The sequence below is a fragment of the Lutra lutra genome, chromosome 6 (genome assembly GCF_902655055.1).
Source record: "Lutra lutra chromosome 6, mLutLut1.2, whole genome shotgun sequence".
In the NCBI taxonomy this organism is placed as follows: Eukaryota; Metazoa; Chordata; class Mammalia; order Carnivora; family Mustelidae; genus Lutra; species Lutra lutra.
In genome coordinates this window covers 54,208,458-54,224,673 of record NC_062283.1, presented here as the reverse complement: position 1 = coordinate 54,224,673, position 16,216 = coordinate 54,208,458, and the positions used below count along the sequence as shown (strand labels likewise).

At 37.8% G+C, this 16,216-nt stretch overlaps 1 protein-coding gene across 1 annotated transcript in view; it reads right to left on the bottom strand.

Moving 5' to 3' along the window:
- LOC125101596 (fibrocystin-like) overlaps positions 1–16,216 on the bottom strand; it is a 269,137-nt gene that overhangs the window by 73,486 nt on the left and 179,435 nt on the right. Inside the window, 4 exon segments of the mRNA XM_047731988.1 lie at positions 583–718; positions 7,258–7,392; positions 11,913–12,018; positions 13,277–13,389. Of these exon segments, the coding sequence (XP_047587944.1) occupies positions 583–718; positions 7,258–7,392; positions 11,913–12,018; positions 13,277–13,389 (490 nt within the window).

Below are 16,216 nucleotides of genomic sequence, written 5' to 3'. Positions count from 1 at the left end.
GATTGCTCTCTACTTCTTTTCACCTTGGCCCATGAGTCCTCCAAGGTATTTCTCACCACCTCAGAGATGTGGTTAACAAGTGAACGAGAATTCCTACAGTTCTCTTTGTGTCTACAACAAGCCTTAGGCTGTTGAAAACATAAAGTACTGAATTCTGGCTCTTTGGGGAAAGATTGCATGTGTGTTAGTTTATACCCGTATGTCTATCCACCCAACTCCATTTATTCAATCAATAAACTGCCCAGTAGGCACCAAGCTGCTGGATACTAATGATAAACCTCTGAACAGGAGAGACCCAGTCCCTGCCTTTATGAAGCTCAGAGTCCAACAGAGACATGGAACTGTAAAGATGGAGGATGGCAGATGCCATCATAGGGAAAGAATGGGGGGGGCGGGGTGGCTACAAGAGTCACACTGGGAGCACCTGGACTCCTCTGGGATTTCTTTCAGGAGATCAGAGCAGCAGTTTCTACTGAAGCAATCTTATACTGAAAGAAATCACAAAGGTTTTATCGCTATTTATTGGATTTACTTGAATGTTGGCCTTCTTTAGTGTCTGTCTTACCTCTTCAAACAACTTACCCTGTCCCCGGGAACAGCCCGCACAGGTCCTGATGGCCACGCAGTCAGTGAGATCAAAATTGACAAAGGTTGTGTTAGATATTATCAGTTCCCATCTTTTGGGAGTTTTGATCCCAGCTGATATACACAGGCTTCCCTGTGATTTAGAAAGAGAAAAAAAGAAGAAGAGAACTGGTCACGTGAAATACAATTTGTAATGCACAAACAAAAACAAGAGAGTAAGACAAGCTACAGAGTGGGGAGAAATATTTACGAATCACAAAAATGACAAAGGATCACGATAGGATGCACTACACACACATTAGAATGATTAAATAAAAAATAGTGATGATAATTGTCTTTCTCTGATATGAGGAATTTGAGAGGCAGAGTGGGGGGTTTGGAGAGTAGGGAGGGAAAAAATGAAACAAGATGGGATTGGGAGGGAAACAAACCATAAAAGACTCTTAATCTCACAAAACAAATTGAGGGTTGCTGGGTGGAGGGGTGGTATGGAGAGAGTGGTTGGGTTATGGACATTAGGGAGGGTACGTGATATGGTGAGTTCTATGAAGTATATAAGCCTGATGATTCACAGACCTGTACCCCTGGGGCAAATAATACATTATATATTAATAAAAATAATTAATGAAAAGATTAAAAATTAAATTAAATTTTAAAAAATAGTGATGATAACAAGTGCTGATAATTTCCATAGTGGTCACTGCCACTATGGAATATAGGTTGGCACTTTCTCATCAAGCTAAACAAACTCTTAGCATACGACCTAGCAATTCAACTCCTAGATAAATAAAAATCTATGTTCGTACAAAAACCTTACACAAATGATTATGACAGTTCCATTTGTAATCACCCAATCTGGAAACAACCCAAATGTCTTTAAAGAAATGAATGGACTAAACACACTGTGGTACATCCATAGAATGGAATACAACCCAACAATAATAAGGAATAAAAGCCTGCTTCTTACAACAAGTTAGGTAAATCCCAAAGGCATCTGATAGCAGAAGAAGTCAGTCTCAAAAAGTTGCATGCTATCTGATTCCATTTAGATGATTATTCAGAAGGGAAAACTATAATGACAGACAATGAATTAGAGATACCCTGGGGCAGGGCTAGGCTTGAGAGGAGAACATGGCTGCAAAGATAGAGCCTGAGGCAGTTTTTTGGGATTAAAACAACTGTTTTGTTTTATCTTCATTATGGTGGTAGTGGTGGTGTCTACACTAATGGTTACACTAATCTACACACATGCTTAAATCACAGAACAGTACATCAGAAAAAATCAGTTTTACTACATGTTAAAGTAAAAAATAAAAATTAGAAAATCTAAAAAGAAACAAAAATTGCTTCCACTATTCCCCACAAAATCTCTTGAACAAATTCCATCCAATCAAGTTGTTAGTTTTTTACTCTTCTACTCTTAAAAATAATTGTATGCCTGAGAATCACCAGAAACTTATCAGGGCCCACCACCATGAAATATAGTGCTGAAAAGAAAGAAGAAAAGCAAACCAGTGGAGATAAAGCCAGTATAGAAATCAGAAGAACACTTAAAACACTTCAGGGAAGTAAATATATTATATCCTTGAAACAAGAAGCCTCCAAAGAGATTTTTCAGTGAAAGAAAAAAGAACAAAAATGAGAGAACAGAGGTAATCAATTCAATAAGAAAAAATTGAGGAACTACCCCTGAAAATAGAATAAAAAGACAGGTGACAAATCAGAGAGAATATTAAGAAAAGCAGAAAAGAAATCAAGGAGGTTCAATCTCAAAATAATAATACAGAAGGAAGGAAGAAAGGAAGGAAGGAATATGAGGAGAGAATTATCAAGGAAATGACTGAAGAAAACATCCCAGAAGGGAAAGATAGGTTTTCTAAACTGCCAAGCCCCATCCAGTGCCTGACACAGTCATTAGAGCAAAAAGCTACATGAGGGACATCATTCTGAAACTGCAAAATACTAGGGATAGGAATCTGAAAACTTCCAAAGAAGAAAACCTAAAAGTTAAATAGCAGACCTAGAATCAGAGTATCTTAAAATATTCAACTTCAGTGCTAGAAGCTAGAAGAAAAGGGAGTATTGCCTTCAAACTGTCAATGCAAGGGGTTGGGGGTGGGGCACCTGGGTGGTTCAGTCAGTTAAGCTTCTGCCTTTACCTCAGGTCATGAACCCAAGGTCCTGGGATGGAGCCCCACTTAGGGTTCTCCTCTCAGCGGGGAACCTGCTTCTCCCTTCCCCTCTGCCTGCCTCTCCACCTGCTCTCTCTGTCTCTATCAAATGAATAAGTAAAATCTTTTAAAAACAACAACAAACACACACACACACACACACACACACACACACAAAACAATTGTCAAGGCAAAATGAACTCCAACCTGCTATTCCATAACTGACAACCTATAAATAAGGGGGTCCCCATTGGTATCTCAAAATATTTACCTTCTGTAGACCCCTACTTGGTTAAGAAGATTACTATAGGCTATATTCTAATAAAATGAGGAATTAATCAGAAAGGAGAAAAATGTGGGAATCAGGAACAAGAGCCCCAATACTAGGACGACATGCAGGAAAACTCTAGGATGTTGGTCAAGAGAAATTTCAGGGTACAGTTATGAAACCCTTCTCCAAAACTGCTGGTACAAGTGTAAACACTTGGAATTGTTGTCTGGCATTATTAACTAAAGCTGGAAAGATATCCTCTGAGCCAGCAATTTTATAATTTGGCATAAATTCAACAGAAGTACATACACATGAACACCAAGAGACATATAGAAGAGTGTTCATGACATCATTACTGGCAGTAGCCCAAAACTAAAAACAATCAAATGTCCACCAATACCAACATGCCTTTAAAAAACTGTGGTATATTGGGATGCCTGGGTGGCTCAGTTGGTTAAGCATCTGCCTTCAGCTCAGGTCATGATCTCAGGGTCCTGGGATCGAGTCCCTCAGCGGGCTCCCTGCTCAGGGCAGAGCCTGCTTCTCCCTCTCCTCCCTGCTTATGCTCTCTCTTGCTATCTCTGTCTCTGTCTCTCTCTCTCAAATAAATAAAATCTTCAAAAAAAAAAAAAAACCAAAAAACTGTGGTATAGTCATGAAGTGAAATACTACATAGTGATTGAGAAAACAAATTATTTCAACATGTAAAAAAATATAAAAACATACATGAATCTTACAGACACAATGTTGTGCCAAAGAAGCCAGGCACAAAAGAATTACTACTCTGTGATTCCATTTATATAAAGACTGAAAACAGAATTCAAATTAATCTAGGTCTATAGAAGTCTGAGTAATGGTTTCCCCTTTGGCTGGGGGGGTACAAGAAGGGTTGGGTGGGAAGAAGCATGAAGAGATTTCAAAGGAACAGGTAATGTTCTATTTCTTGATCTGAGTGGTATGTTATGGTTTTTACTTTATAAAGATCTATTGAGCTCTTCACTTGTGATTGGTGCACTTTTCTCTATAAATGTTATACTTCCATGAAACATTTATTTTAAGAAGTAGAATAGATAATGAGAGAAAATTAACATACAAGATGGGAAGGAAGAAAGAAGTTAAAGGAATTTAAGGTCCTTGCATTCATTGCTCAGGTAAAGTTCAACAGTGCTGTAGTAACTTAGACCTCATTAAAACGAGAGGGAATCTTGAAAATTTTAAGTCCAAAAACTAAAATAATCATAAGAAAATGAGTAGCTTTCCAATAAGTAAATATAAAAAAGTTACTCTTCAATGCAAGACAAATCAAGTTTGAAGAGTAGAAAAGAAAGAAAGAAAGAAAGAAAGAAAGAAAGAAAGAAAGAAAGAAAAGGGAGAAAAGAAAAGAGAAAAAAGAAAACTGGTTGCCAACTGGGAGCACAAAGACAGTAGAAATAAATGCAAATGTATGGGAGACATCAGCATGGGGATGGTAATTGAAACAACTAGAGAAAATGAGATTTCACCCAGGGAGAGCAAGTACATTGAGAAGAGAAAGGGCCCTACAACAGAATTTAGAGAAACAAAAGGTTGAAAGGTCTAAATTAAGGAAGGCAAATCCACAGGTGAAAATAGGAGCTAACCTCCCCAACCCCCCAAGAACTAGTAGGAAGAATGAAGCCATCCATCAGCATCTGTCTGAATAAGATATATGTTAAAGTATTGTCATCTGTTCAAATTAATTTCAATAACAATGAGAAGGCAACCATCTCACAGAGACTTCTCAAAGTAGGGTGACCATAATTTGCATCCAAATCAGGACATTTTTGAGAGTGAAAAGAGATGCTAATGAAATAGAATGTTAGGACAACAGGCATAAACAAAATAGCCAGATACACAGTGATAGGAGGTACACAGTGATAGGAGTACACAGTGATAGGAGAAGGCATCTCTTTCTCTTGTGTATTAAAGCCATCCTCCCTCAATATAAAGTAATGTTGAGTGTGAGGGTACCAGCATATACACAAATAAGCTTAAAGGAGAAAAAATCCTTTTAATAAAAAGTTCTCCCGGAAACTAGTGTTTGTTTTAGGATAGGACTCCCTGGTAATTGTGCGCTACCAATTACATGTGGGTGGAAGGTCAGAGAATGGATAGGCCACATTCTCTGAAAATTTTAATTCCTAAAGGGATAGCAGGCATGAAAGAAAGAAGCTAAAATCAGAGTTCCACAACCACAGAAGGCCAGGCATCCTTTTTTTTTTTTTTAAACAACTGACATAGTTTCACGCGGCAATAGAGTGGTTCCCAAATAAATCTGAGCAATCTTGCATTAAATAAAGATTTATAGATGTTTTTCTTTTTTGTTTTCAACAGTAGAACTTCACGGAACCTTTAAAGTATGAATATGCCATGTGAATGTCAGGGAATGGAGGTATTGTCAACAGTATATCCTAAATGAAATTAACCTAAGAATCTTGCTTTTCTCAGACCCTCTCTTGGGACTAGCCTTCCATGGCAAACACTTTAGAAAATACCAGAGTAGGCAATGCTCATTGCCGAAGCTGTTTTCCATGTGCAACTGGAAGAGTGTTCGGCCAGGAGCGAAAGGGTATGCTGGTGGTCCTAGCTCCACAACATTAGGCATAGATCTTGGGCTATCATTTGACTTCTTAAATCTTCCATCACTTTACCTGTAAATTCAGGAGTTCTAACTAGATCAACTCTCAGCTAATAGTTAGCTCTAAAGTTCCATGGTTTTATGATCTGGATGCTTAACCAGGATCTGGATCTCTCCTAGAACAAACCACTTAAAATCATCTATTCAAGGACTTTCATCCTACACTTTCTTAAGAGACTGAGAGATTCTCATTTGGCTGCATTGCACTTGTGATGAATCACACCCCAGGGGTGGGGTTATGTTTTATTATCTCATGATAAGCACCCTTTTTTCATAATTTATATTTTAATTTGTGTCACTCTCTAAATAAACATTATGATGTCTATTTAGTATCCATTAAGATGTTGTGACATTAATTTATCAGGACAGTTAGTGACTCAGCTTGATGGACATTTTGTTTTTGGCATCTTCTCTAAGGTTATTCCTGAAGAATTTAAGGGCTTTTGATTTACCAGTATCAAAGAATCTAAATGTGGGTTCCATTCTTTCTTGAAAATTCTGCAATCTAAGAAAAGATTCATCTCTCAAGGTGGTAATCCTTTTAGAGAAAAGGAAAAACTGGCAGGTATTTCCCTCCTGAAAAGGATGGTTCAAAAAAGACTTAACTAAGTTTGAGAATTAAACATAGAAAAATGAAGCTTAGTATAAAAATTATTTTTTAATCTTAATATTTATATCTATACCTGTAAAAATAACCTCCAAGGAAGTACAAAGGGCGATGATTATTTAAATTTCAATTGGTCAAAACACTGAGGAACAGACTAAAGAGAAAACTCCTTCCTTGGTTTTCAGAAGTACTATAGGTCTCTGCCATCTCTGTTACGACAATGTGATAGGGAATATATATGTAACTCCTTCAAAAACAAGAACTTGGGGGATCCATTATAGGTCTGAAACCTACTAAGACCAATGGCGGTCACAGACTTCTCTTAAGGGAAACCAGTAGTTCTAGTTCCACACCTGAGAAATTTTTTTTTCCCCTCATCTACATTCTGCTACCCAGTCAACACAGTGGCAGAGAAGTCATCTATAGTCTGTATTTATCATGTAGAAACCCACACTTAGGCAAATATTAGGGAATCCTCTAAGAAGCCCTAGTATACTATACAATGTAAATTTATGTTACCTCCTTTGGGGAGGCACTCTAAGTAGAATAAGGACCCCATAAAACGTTGATGTCGAAACTTGGCAAACCATAATACAAACAGAAAATGTGGAGTTATGCTATTCCATAATCCTTGTGAGGTTAGAGCAAACTAACCCAAAATTATTTAGTTTGTTATTGAATTGGTATGAAAATAATGCTAAATAGCAACCAAGTAAGAATTCTTCAAGCTACTCATGACTTTTATGATTTATATGGACCCATAACATTGAAACCTTGTATATATTTGAATTTTATCATGAACTTCACCATGGTTACAAAACAAAAAAACTCTTCCCAATTTGACCAACTAAACACAAGATTCACTGAAGAATGCTATTAAAATTACATATCCTGGATCACCAGGGAACCTAGCACATATGATTCTGTTTTGATGGACAGCCTGAAACAACTACACTAAGGCACTTACCTTGTGGGCAAAATGGCCAAGTAATAAGCTGTCAGTAATTGAAGTATTTGCATCACTTTCTAAGATGTCAATTCCAAAATCTCTGCATGAATAAACTTGGAAGTTTTTCAGGTGAAGATTGCTACTTCTAAAAATCTATAAAACAACAGCATATGTTACAGCAAAGGTCTGAGGCTTGATTTTCCTTGCAGACTTCCTATAGCTTCTTTAATTATTAAGTATAAATAAGCATGCTATCCCATGTTTAAGCAGCTTTTGTCCACCAATATCCAAACAGAGATCCCAAAGTTGCCGTGAGGTCAGTGCTAACTATTCCCCTTTGGTAACATCCCCTCTGTACTTTTCACTTCTCCACATAATAACTGTTACATTAACAATGTCAGTGCGAATTCTTCACATATCTAAAATAAGCTTGCAGTTGTCAGATCACACAAAATTAATGGAGAAAAACAGAGCATCCAGGAACTCTAGTACTTAATCTTTTCCTCGTAGAGTATACCTTAACTAATAATATCAGAAAATTGCAAATATGAAATAAGTAATTCAGCATGACTAAAGACATAAAATATGTTATGTACATCTATATTCATGACAACATGGGTTAATGGGCCCAAGCAGGGATTGAGTATTAGCAAAATTAGCTTGTTAGAGTTGAATGAGTCCCTCTAGTTTGGGGGACAGAGCTCTTGGTTTTGAGCTAGCACTGATAGGAACTAACCACATGATCTTAGGCAAGACATTTCTTTTCCTAGACTTCAGTTCAACCAACATCAGGATGGAGGTCTGGACTAGCAATTAACCTAACACAGTCATTCCTTTATTTATTAAATAGGGTCATATTCACAATCGTATCTTCAAGTAGATGTTTCCTATTAATTAAGGGTTAGGTAGCCTTGACTGATTGATCAATTGATTGATTTTTGGTAGCATTGATTTATCATAGTATCATGCTTCTACCCATCAATCAGTCTTCATGTTTGAACTTTCAAGAATCGAAAAGCTAGCATATCCCATTATGTATGCACCAACAGCTTTTATAAAATGATCTTTGAAGACACAAAGGTTTATTTAAACAAAAAAGGTTATGATCTGAACTGTTAACAACAGTTGTGACCTAATTACAGGCATCAGCCCAAATTCTGGAAAATATACTCATATTTTAAAACAATAAATACCCAGCATTATCTAGAAAACCTGGTGATTTTAAAAGAAAAACAAGATATAACAGCAGAAATCACCTATTTGTGGTGTGAATACCTTCATAATGTGCTCTCATCTCTCACTCTCCCTTTTCTAAAAGAATCTCTTTGCATCTAGGAAACATGGTGAGGAGAGGGTGTTCTTCTCAACTCTTATTACCATGCACACACAAGGGCCAAATACCTGAGTTGGAATCCAGGAATTCTGAACTATATGACTTTATCAAGTATTTTAACCCTTACCCAGAAAGTCTCCTTTCCTTCAAAAAATAGTGTAATAATGACGCAGCTCCCTCAAGTTTATTAAGATGATTAAATAAGAAAATATCCCAAAATGTTAGCTACCAAGCTATCAATATCATCAAATAAATATAAATTTATATTTAGAAACAATTTTACCCAGTGGATTCTTCTGGTCAAGTATCTATAAACACGATGCTTATGCCTAATGACTAGAATAAAGCCAGATATATCTAATAATGACAGTTTATGAAATTTAAACACAATGCATTTTTGATGGATACAGAAGGCATTTCTCAATGTTAAACTTTCCAGAGATGTTATTGTCGACATTGATCTATCACTACATACTCCACAAACATCCAGGCACTCTTCCGGACACTTTGCATGTGGGCACGTAATTAACTCTTGAAACAAACTTATCCTTTCGGATAAGTTATAACTTATCTTTCCATTTTACAAATGAAAAAAGGAAAATCATGGGATTTGCCCAAGATCACAAGGATAGGACTTGGCTCCTTTTACTGAACATAATGTTTCCAGGGTTCATTCATGGTGTAGCATGTAGTGGACTTCATTTCCTTTTATGGCTAAGTAATAGTCCTTTGTTTTGATTTATCACACTATATTTATCCACTTATCCAATGGTGACTATCTGGGTTGTTTCTACCTTTTGGCTATTATGAATAATGCTGCTATAGACATTTAAGTATAAGCTTCTCTGTGAATCTATGTTTTATTTCTGTTGGGTATATACCTAGGAGTAGAGTTGATAGATCACATGGTATCTTTGTGTGCAACCATATGAGGAACTGCCAGACTATTCTCTGAAGGACCTAGACCATTTTAAATTCCCATCAACAGTGTGTGAGGGTTTTAATTTCTCTACATCTTCATCAACATTTGTTATTATTTTGATTCTAGCCAACCTAGTGGGTATGAAGTGGTAGCTCACTGTGTTTTTGATTTGTATTTCTCTAATAGCTAATTATGTTGAACATCTTTTTACATGCTTGTCACCATTTGTGTATCTTCTTTGGAAAAGCGTCTATTCAGATACTTGGCTCATTTTTTAAATTGGGTTGTCTTCTTATTGTTGAGTGGTAAGAGTTCTCCTATATTCTAAAGATTTTTTTTTTAATTTATTTGACAGAGAGAGAGAGAGAGAGGTCACAAGTAGGCAGAGGCAGGCAGAGAGAGGGGGGGAAGCAGACTCCCTGCTGAGCAGAGACCCTGATGTGGGGCTTGATCCCAGGACCCTGGGATCATGACCTGAGCCGAAGGCAGAGGCTTTAACCCACTGAGCCACCCAGGCGCCCCCCTCCTATATTCTAGATACAATTCCCTTATCAGATATACCATTTGCAAATATTACGTCCCATTGGATAGGTTGTATTTTTGCTTTCCTGATGAGTACCTTTGAAACATTGAAATTTTCAATTTCAACAAAGTCTAATCTATCCATTTTTCTTCTGTTGCTGATACTTTTGGTGTCATATCTAACAATCTTTACCTAAATCCAAAGTCATGAAGATTTACCCCTTTGTTTTCTTCTAAGAGTTTTATAGGGCTTTTTTTCCTAATGTTTAGGTTTTTGATCCATTATCGAGTCAATTTTTATAAGTAGTTTGAGGTAGGGATCCAACTTCATTCTTTTGAATGTGGCTATCCAATTGTTCCAGCACCATATGTTCAGAAGGTTAATGCTTCCCCCACTAAATGGTTTTGGCATCCCTGTGAAAAATCAGTGGTGTGGGTTTATTTCTGGACTCCAGTTCTATCCCATTTGATCTATGTTTCTATCCTTGTGCCCATACCACACTGTCCTGATTACTATTGCCTTGTAGTAATTTTTAAAATAAGGAAGTATAAATCTTTCTTATTCTTTTTCAGGATTGTTTTGGAGGGAGTTACTTTTTAAATTCCCTGGTATTATGTTAATTACTTTCCTTTACTTTTTTCATCAAAGCAAAATTCCAAAAGCATTCTCATTATTCGACTTTTTAATTAATTAAATTTGAGTATACACGAGTTTCATCTTTAAGGATCTGTGTTTTCTTTCATGGGTTTAGCACTTCTGACTGCAGAACTTGAGAAAGCTGACTCATGGTCATCTTCTAATATGTCCACATTATTAGGTTATTTCTTTTAGAAAAAGGCTATTCAAGAGCATGAAAACAGAGTGTACGTCTCTGTAAGGCATGAATTGCTTCTCTGCTTAAGACAGGACTCAACCAAGGTTTCTGCTGGATTTGTCACTCCTTTATTCATAATGTTTATGGGCACCAAAGTACTTTATAAAGTTAAGTAAGAACAAAACACTAAATAAAATTAGGATTCTTCCTGTTTCTAATTATATATTTTTGGGCTTTTCCCATCCACAATCGTCTTCTTCTTACTGGGTATGTGAAATAAATGTCTAATGTTCTTAATGTAACTTAATTATATGTTTTTATTCTACTTCCTAAATGCCCTGTAAACATATTTCTTCATCTACATATCTTAGGCTCCAGATTGCTAAGTGGCAAGGACCAAGTGTGTGTAAGTTTCTCTGTGTAGCACCAAAGAGTGACCGTGGATAACTTTTTATGTTGCTGTTAACTGTGAGCACCCAAAGCTTCCTTACAAGAAATCACTATGTTAATGAAAAGTGAATGATTGAATGTGAATTTTTTCCTTCTTGAAGAAAATGTGGCTCATTGATAAAGATAAGAATGGCATCTTGAGCTGGAATTTTAGTTTCAATGAGGAACATCATTATTTTCTTAGGATTGAAGCATGCATTATTCAGGATATTAAGATATCAAATGCATAGCATTTGGTATCTGGATTCTGTACCAGGCTTTGCTATTAACTAACTATGTGACCTTTGGCAAATCCCTTTAGTTTCTGAGCCTTCATTTCTTATCTCTAAATAGGCATGGGAGGTGAGGAACGGATGACCTTTATGATTCCTCCTGATTGTAAATCTCTATGATTCTGTTGTTTCCATTAGAGGCGCTGAAAAGTCACCAGAGTAGAACCAAACTGACCCTAGCTTCCAGAGTAGGAATTTATTCATTCAACAATTTTCCCACACACCTATGATGTTGTTTGCTCCTTAATACTGTGATAATATTGTAATGGCTCCCAAACCATCCCCCTTTATATAGAGATACATAATAAACTACCCTCAGAGGACAAATGACAATTTAATGAAAAAGTAACACAGCTTACCTGGGCACCACCTGCACTTCCCCAAACTGTGAAGTTCTGGAACAGGGTGGGGCCCCTGCCGTTATCCCAAGGTGGTCGAAACTGAGGGTAAATAAAGAGACCAGACCTTGAAAGCAAAACAAAGAGTGAAAATCAGCTACTTTCTGTGTTCCAAATGTCCCACTTTTTCTCACTGGGAAATATAAAATGAAGGTAATGAATAAGGAGAGTGGAGATGAGGCCTATGAGGCTTCTCCCTGTCCGGCATTGTCCATCCCTCAGCCTTCTCTCTCTGTGACCCTCCATGACCTGCTCCCATCTCAGCAGATGCAGATTGCCAAAATCTCAGTCTCTTCTCCCAGCCTCTCTCTAGGTTCACCCCTTCCTAGCAGACTGGACACCTGTGCCTAGCCCATTAGAACACACTAGGAAAGTGGACACGAGCACCATTACTCCCTCCAACTTTTGTTCTTCTCCTTGAAATGCACTGCCTCATAGGACTCTGGGTATCTTCTTTGCTCATACCGCGGAGCTGCTGAGAGCATCATGATAAAACTTCATAATCTTAATGATGAATTCATGGCACATGTGCTAATCCCAGACTTAGCTGTCATTTCAACATGGCACAGCAATCATTTTGAATCCTTATTCCATTCCCCTCTCACTGTCCATCAGAGCAGTATCACTATACTATTACTATCATAATTATTGATAGCTATCAATTACTGAGTTCCTACTATACTCCAGGTGGTCCTTTAGGAGCATCATAGGAGTCATCTCTAATTACCACATCAAACTTCCAGTGTAGATCTGAAATTACACAAATGAGGGATCTGACTCTTAAAAAAAACAAGAAACAAGCAAACAAAAATTTTCTAGTTGAGCAAGATTTGAGTCAGGGCCTGAATGACTCTGAAGTCCACATTTCCCCCATGTTCCCACCACACTTCCCAGCTCTTGCTCTTAGCAGATGACCTGAACTCCATGTACCAAAACCTTGACCAAGTCCCTTCCCTTCTTACCAGAGTACCTGTCCCAGCCAAGAGCCTTTCCCCAAAGGCTCCTCACCCTACTCAGATCCTGAGCCCAGGCATTCTCACCTCCTGGTTGCTTCCAATTCCTTGGAAATTTAATTGCTCTCTCTATTGAATTATATGTCTCTGTATATGAAAGACGCACTCTGTCCTGCTGCCTTCTCCAGTGACTTCCCTATCCCTTTCCTTCCCTTCACCACCAAACTTTTATGATCCAAAATGCTTACACAGGTGTGTCATCAAATCGTACATGGGTGCCCCAGATTACCACCTCTCTGAGAGTGTTGTACAAAAAAAAAAAAAAAAGTTAAATCTCACACCCAAAATGTAGATGAATTTGCCCAAGTTTACCTTGTACAAGAATGTGCAATATTCTGGGTAAAGGAGAGAAGTGGAGCTTGTGATGTTTGGCTGGTCACCAGATGAAAAAAGTATCCCAAACCAGCAACATACACCCTGTTTCCCTATAGAAATTAAGGATCGTTAAATAATAGTTATTCCAGATACAATAAGGTTGCCAGAAAGAAAAGACTTTTCTATATGGTCATTCTGCTTCTCTTAATTTACTTCCTGTCCAAGTATATTGATACTTTCATGGCTCATGTACTCTTTATACACCCCAATTCTTCCCCCCGACCCCAGGAATCAGATAGACTCTCATTTTCCATCCTCAGTGCAACTCAACTGGGCTGTAATTTACCTACCTTAGTAAGTGGTATCTCATGTTAAAGTAGTCTTGTAAGATTCCACAGTGAGAGGCTTCCTTCTTCATCAGTCTGTGCCCTTCTCTTTGGTGTTTGCAATAGTACTGGAACCAAAGGCTCACCTTAAGCCCAAGTCTATACAAAGTATCCTCTCCAATCCTTCACACAAATCAATGATTTGGCTATGGGTTGAAGACCAATGATTGTACTAGTTATGCCTTTGTTCTGAGACACTCAGTAACGCACTCAGACACAGTGTCTGAGATCAAATACAACTTGAATCTCCTCAATGTCCTCTTCTCCTGATTAGATCATTTTAATCACCTTAGTATTTCTTTATAGGATTTCCTACCTAAATAATTTGATGTCTTTTATATGCTGATATAAAATCTAAATTCTCCATTAGACCACATGAGATTGGGGCTTTAATTCTGATCACATTGAACACAATGGATTCGTTATAAACTCAATAAGATACTGACATAGACTCATCACTGTGTAATATACTTTAAGAAAGAGTAGAAAATTAATTCCCTAAAGAGTCTTTTATTGTATATAGAGGTATTTTGCTTGGCCTACCCAATGTTTATAAAAATTGTTACTTTGTTTCTAATATTTTACAATTGGGACACTTGATATAAATATTTAGACTCTCAGTTTTTTAACAATACAAAGTCCAAATTCCTGTGGGGGTAGCCATGGACCAGCTGGAGCTATGAAGTGCCTGCCTTCTTGGATTATGGTTATCTGGCATAGTTCCCCACCCTTCCTGTGTCACTTATTTATGATACCAGCCAAGCACCCATGGGTATTTGAATTTGCAACCTCTAACTCCAGGCAGTAAGGTAAATGGTATGTTGGCTCTTCCATGTTCCAGGAGGAGGATTGAAGGGCCAAGAGACCAAACTGCTGGACTACTTCCTAGGCAATTATGTGCATCTCTCTCTCAGCCTCAGAGGCTGGTCTGAGGCCAAGATGCCCATGTCTACCTAGAGAATAGAAGTCAAGAAACAGGATGCTCAGTCAGCCTCAGGCCCAAGCTTTGTGCTCTAGGGATAAACAGAAATCCAGAGGCTACTGTGTAGCTCTTCCCTGATCACCTGTGGGGTTGACATGGCCTGGCTGGTGTGACAATAAGAAAACTGCCTTATTCCCATTATGAGCAACTCACCTCCTGGGAGCTCATGCTATGGGACTGGGATAGCTCATCCCAAACATTAGAATCAAGTCACAGAAGAGAGAATTAAAAGCAAAAGGGACTGTGATGCTATACAACCCAACAAAACATTGTCTTTCTTTAAAACAATACTTCAGTGCCATAGTTGCCTCTAAACAGGGCTTGGTGGGACTGTGTTGTGATTGTCTTGCTAGAACAGTTTCTTAAACTTTAGTGTGCATGCGGGATAGAGCTATAAGATTTAGCAAACAAAAAACACAGATGCCAAGTCAGATTTAAATTTCAGATTTGAAAAAAACAACTTTTTTTCCCAATATAAGTATATCTCAAATATCATATAGGATATTACACTAAAAATTTATTAGTTATCTTTCTGAAATTTAAACTTAGTCACATATGTTGTATGTTGTCTGGAAACCATAACCTGGAGTATATAAAATACAGATTTCTAGGTCCCCACTACTAGTTATTCTGACTTCGCAGGTGCTGAAATTGATGGTGAAGGGTTGGAGGACAGTACACTGCACTCTTGAGCGCCACAGGTGGGTCCAATATAGGTGATCTTTTGACCTCATTTTGAGAACTATTGCTCTGGAGGTGACTGAGATACTAACACTGTACTGTCTAGTCATCAGAGGGTCCAGGAGATGTTCAAAGAAGAGAGAAACACTGGGAAGAATTCACTTCCTGGTGATTTTGCCAAGAGCTGCCTTGGGAGCCTATTGCACTTGGAGGCCACTACAGAAAGCTGAAGGAGTATAGAGACCTAGACAATCAGGGCCCCAGGAGCTATCTGTTCCCAGGACCCCAGCAAAAAGGTAGTCCAACTCAGTGCAAGTTACATTTATGTCAAATTTTTCTTTCCCTTAGAAATATTTATCTCATTCTTAACTTAGAACCAAGCGTGATAATAATATTCTGAGTAAAGATTTTTAGAGAAGCTGCTATTGTCCAGGTACCAGATTTTATTCTCATTTATTTTCACAACAATCCTGAGTTATATATTATTACCACAATTTCACAAAGAAACTGAATCTTGGAGATGTTGAGTAACTTCCTCAAAGTCACAGAGCCAATAACTCAGAGTCAACTCCATTCCTGTCCAGACCTGGAAATGTCAGAGACTATAGGCTAAAGCAGAGAAGTGAAGTCAAGACCCAGAACCAGGATGCTAAACAAGAGGGGACAAGTGAAGAAATGTAAACAGTAGGGTGAGATGCAAGGTCATGTCACCAGGTCAAGGGCAGGAGTTTGTCATGGCCTTCCCAATAGTGGATAAAATACATGTAGCAACATTCTTTGCAGAACTAAATGCATTATGGACATTCAAGCAAGAGAAATCCCAGAGAGCAATTAACTGCCCAAGTAACCTGGCTCTTTGAAGTGTGCATTTGTAGTCACCAGAAAAAA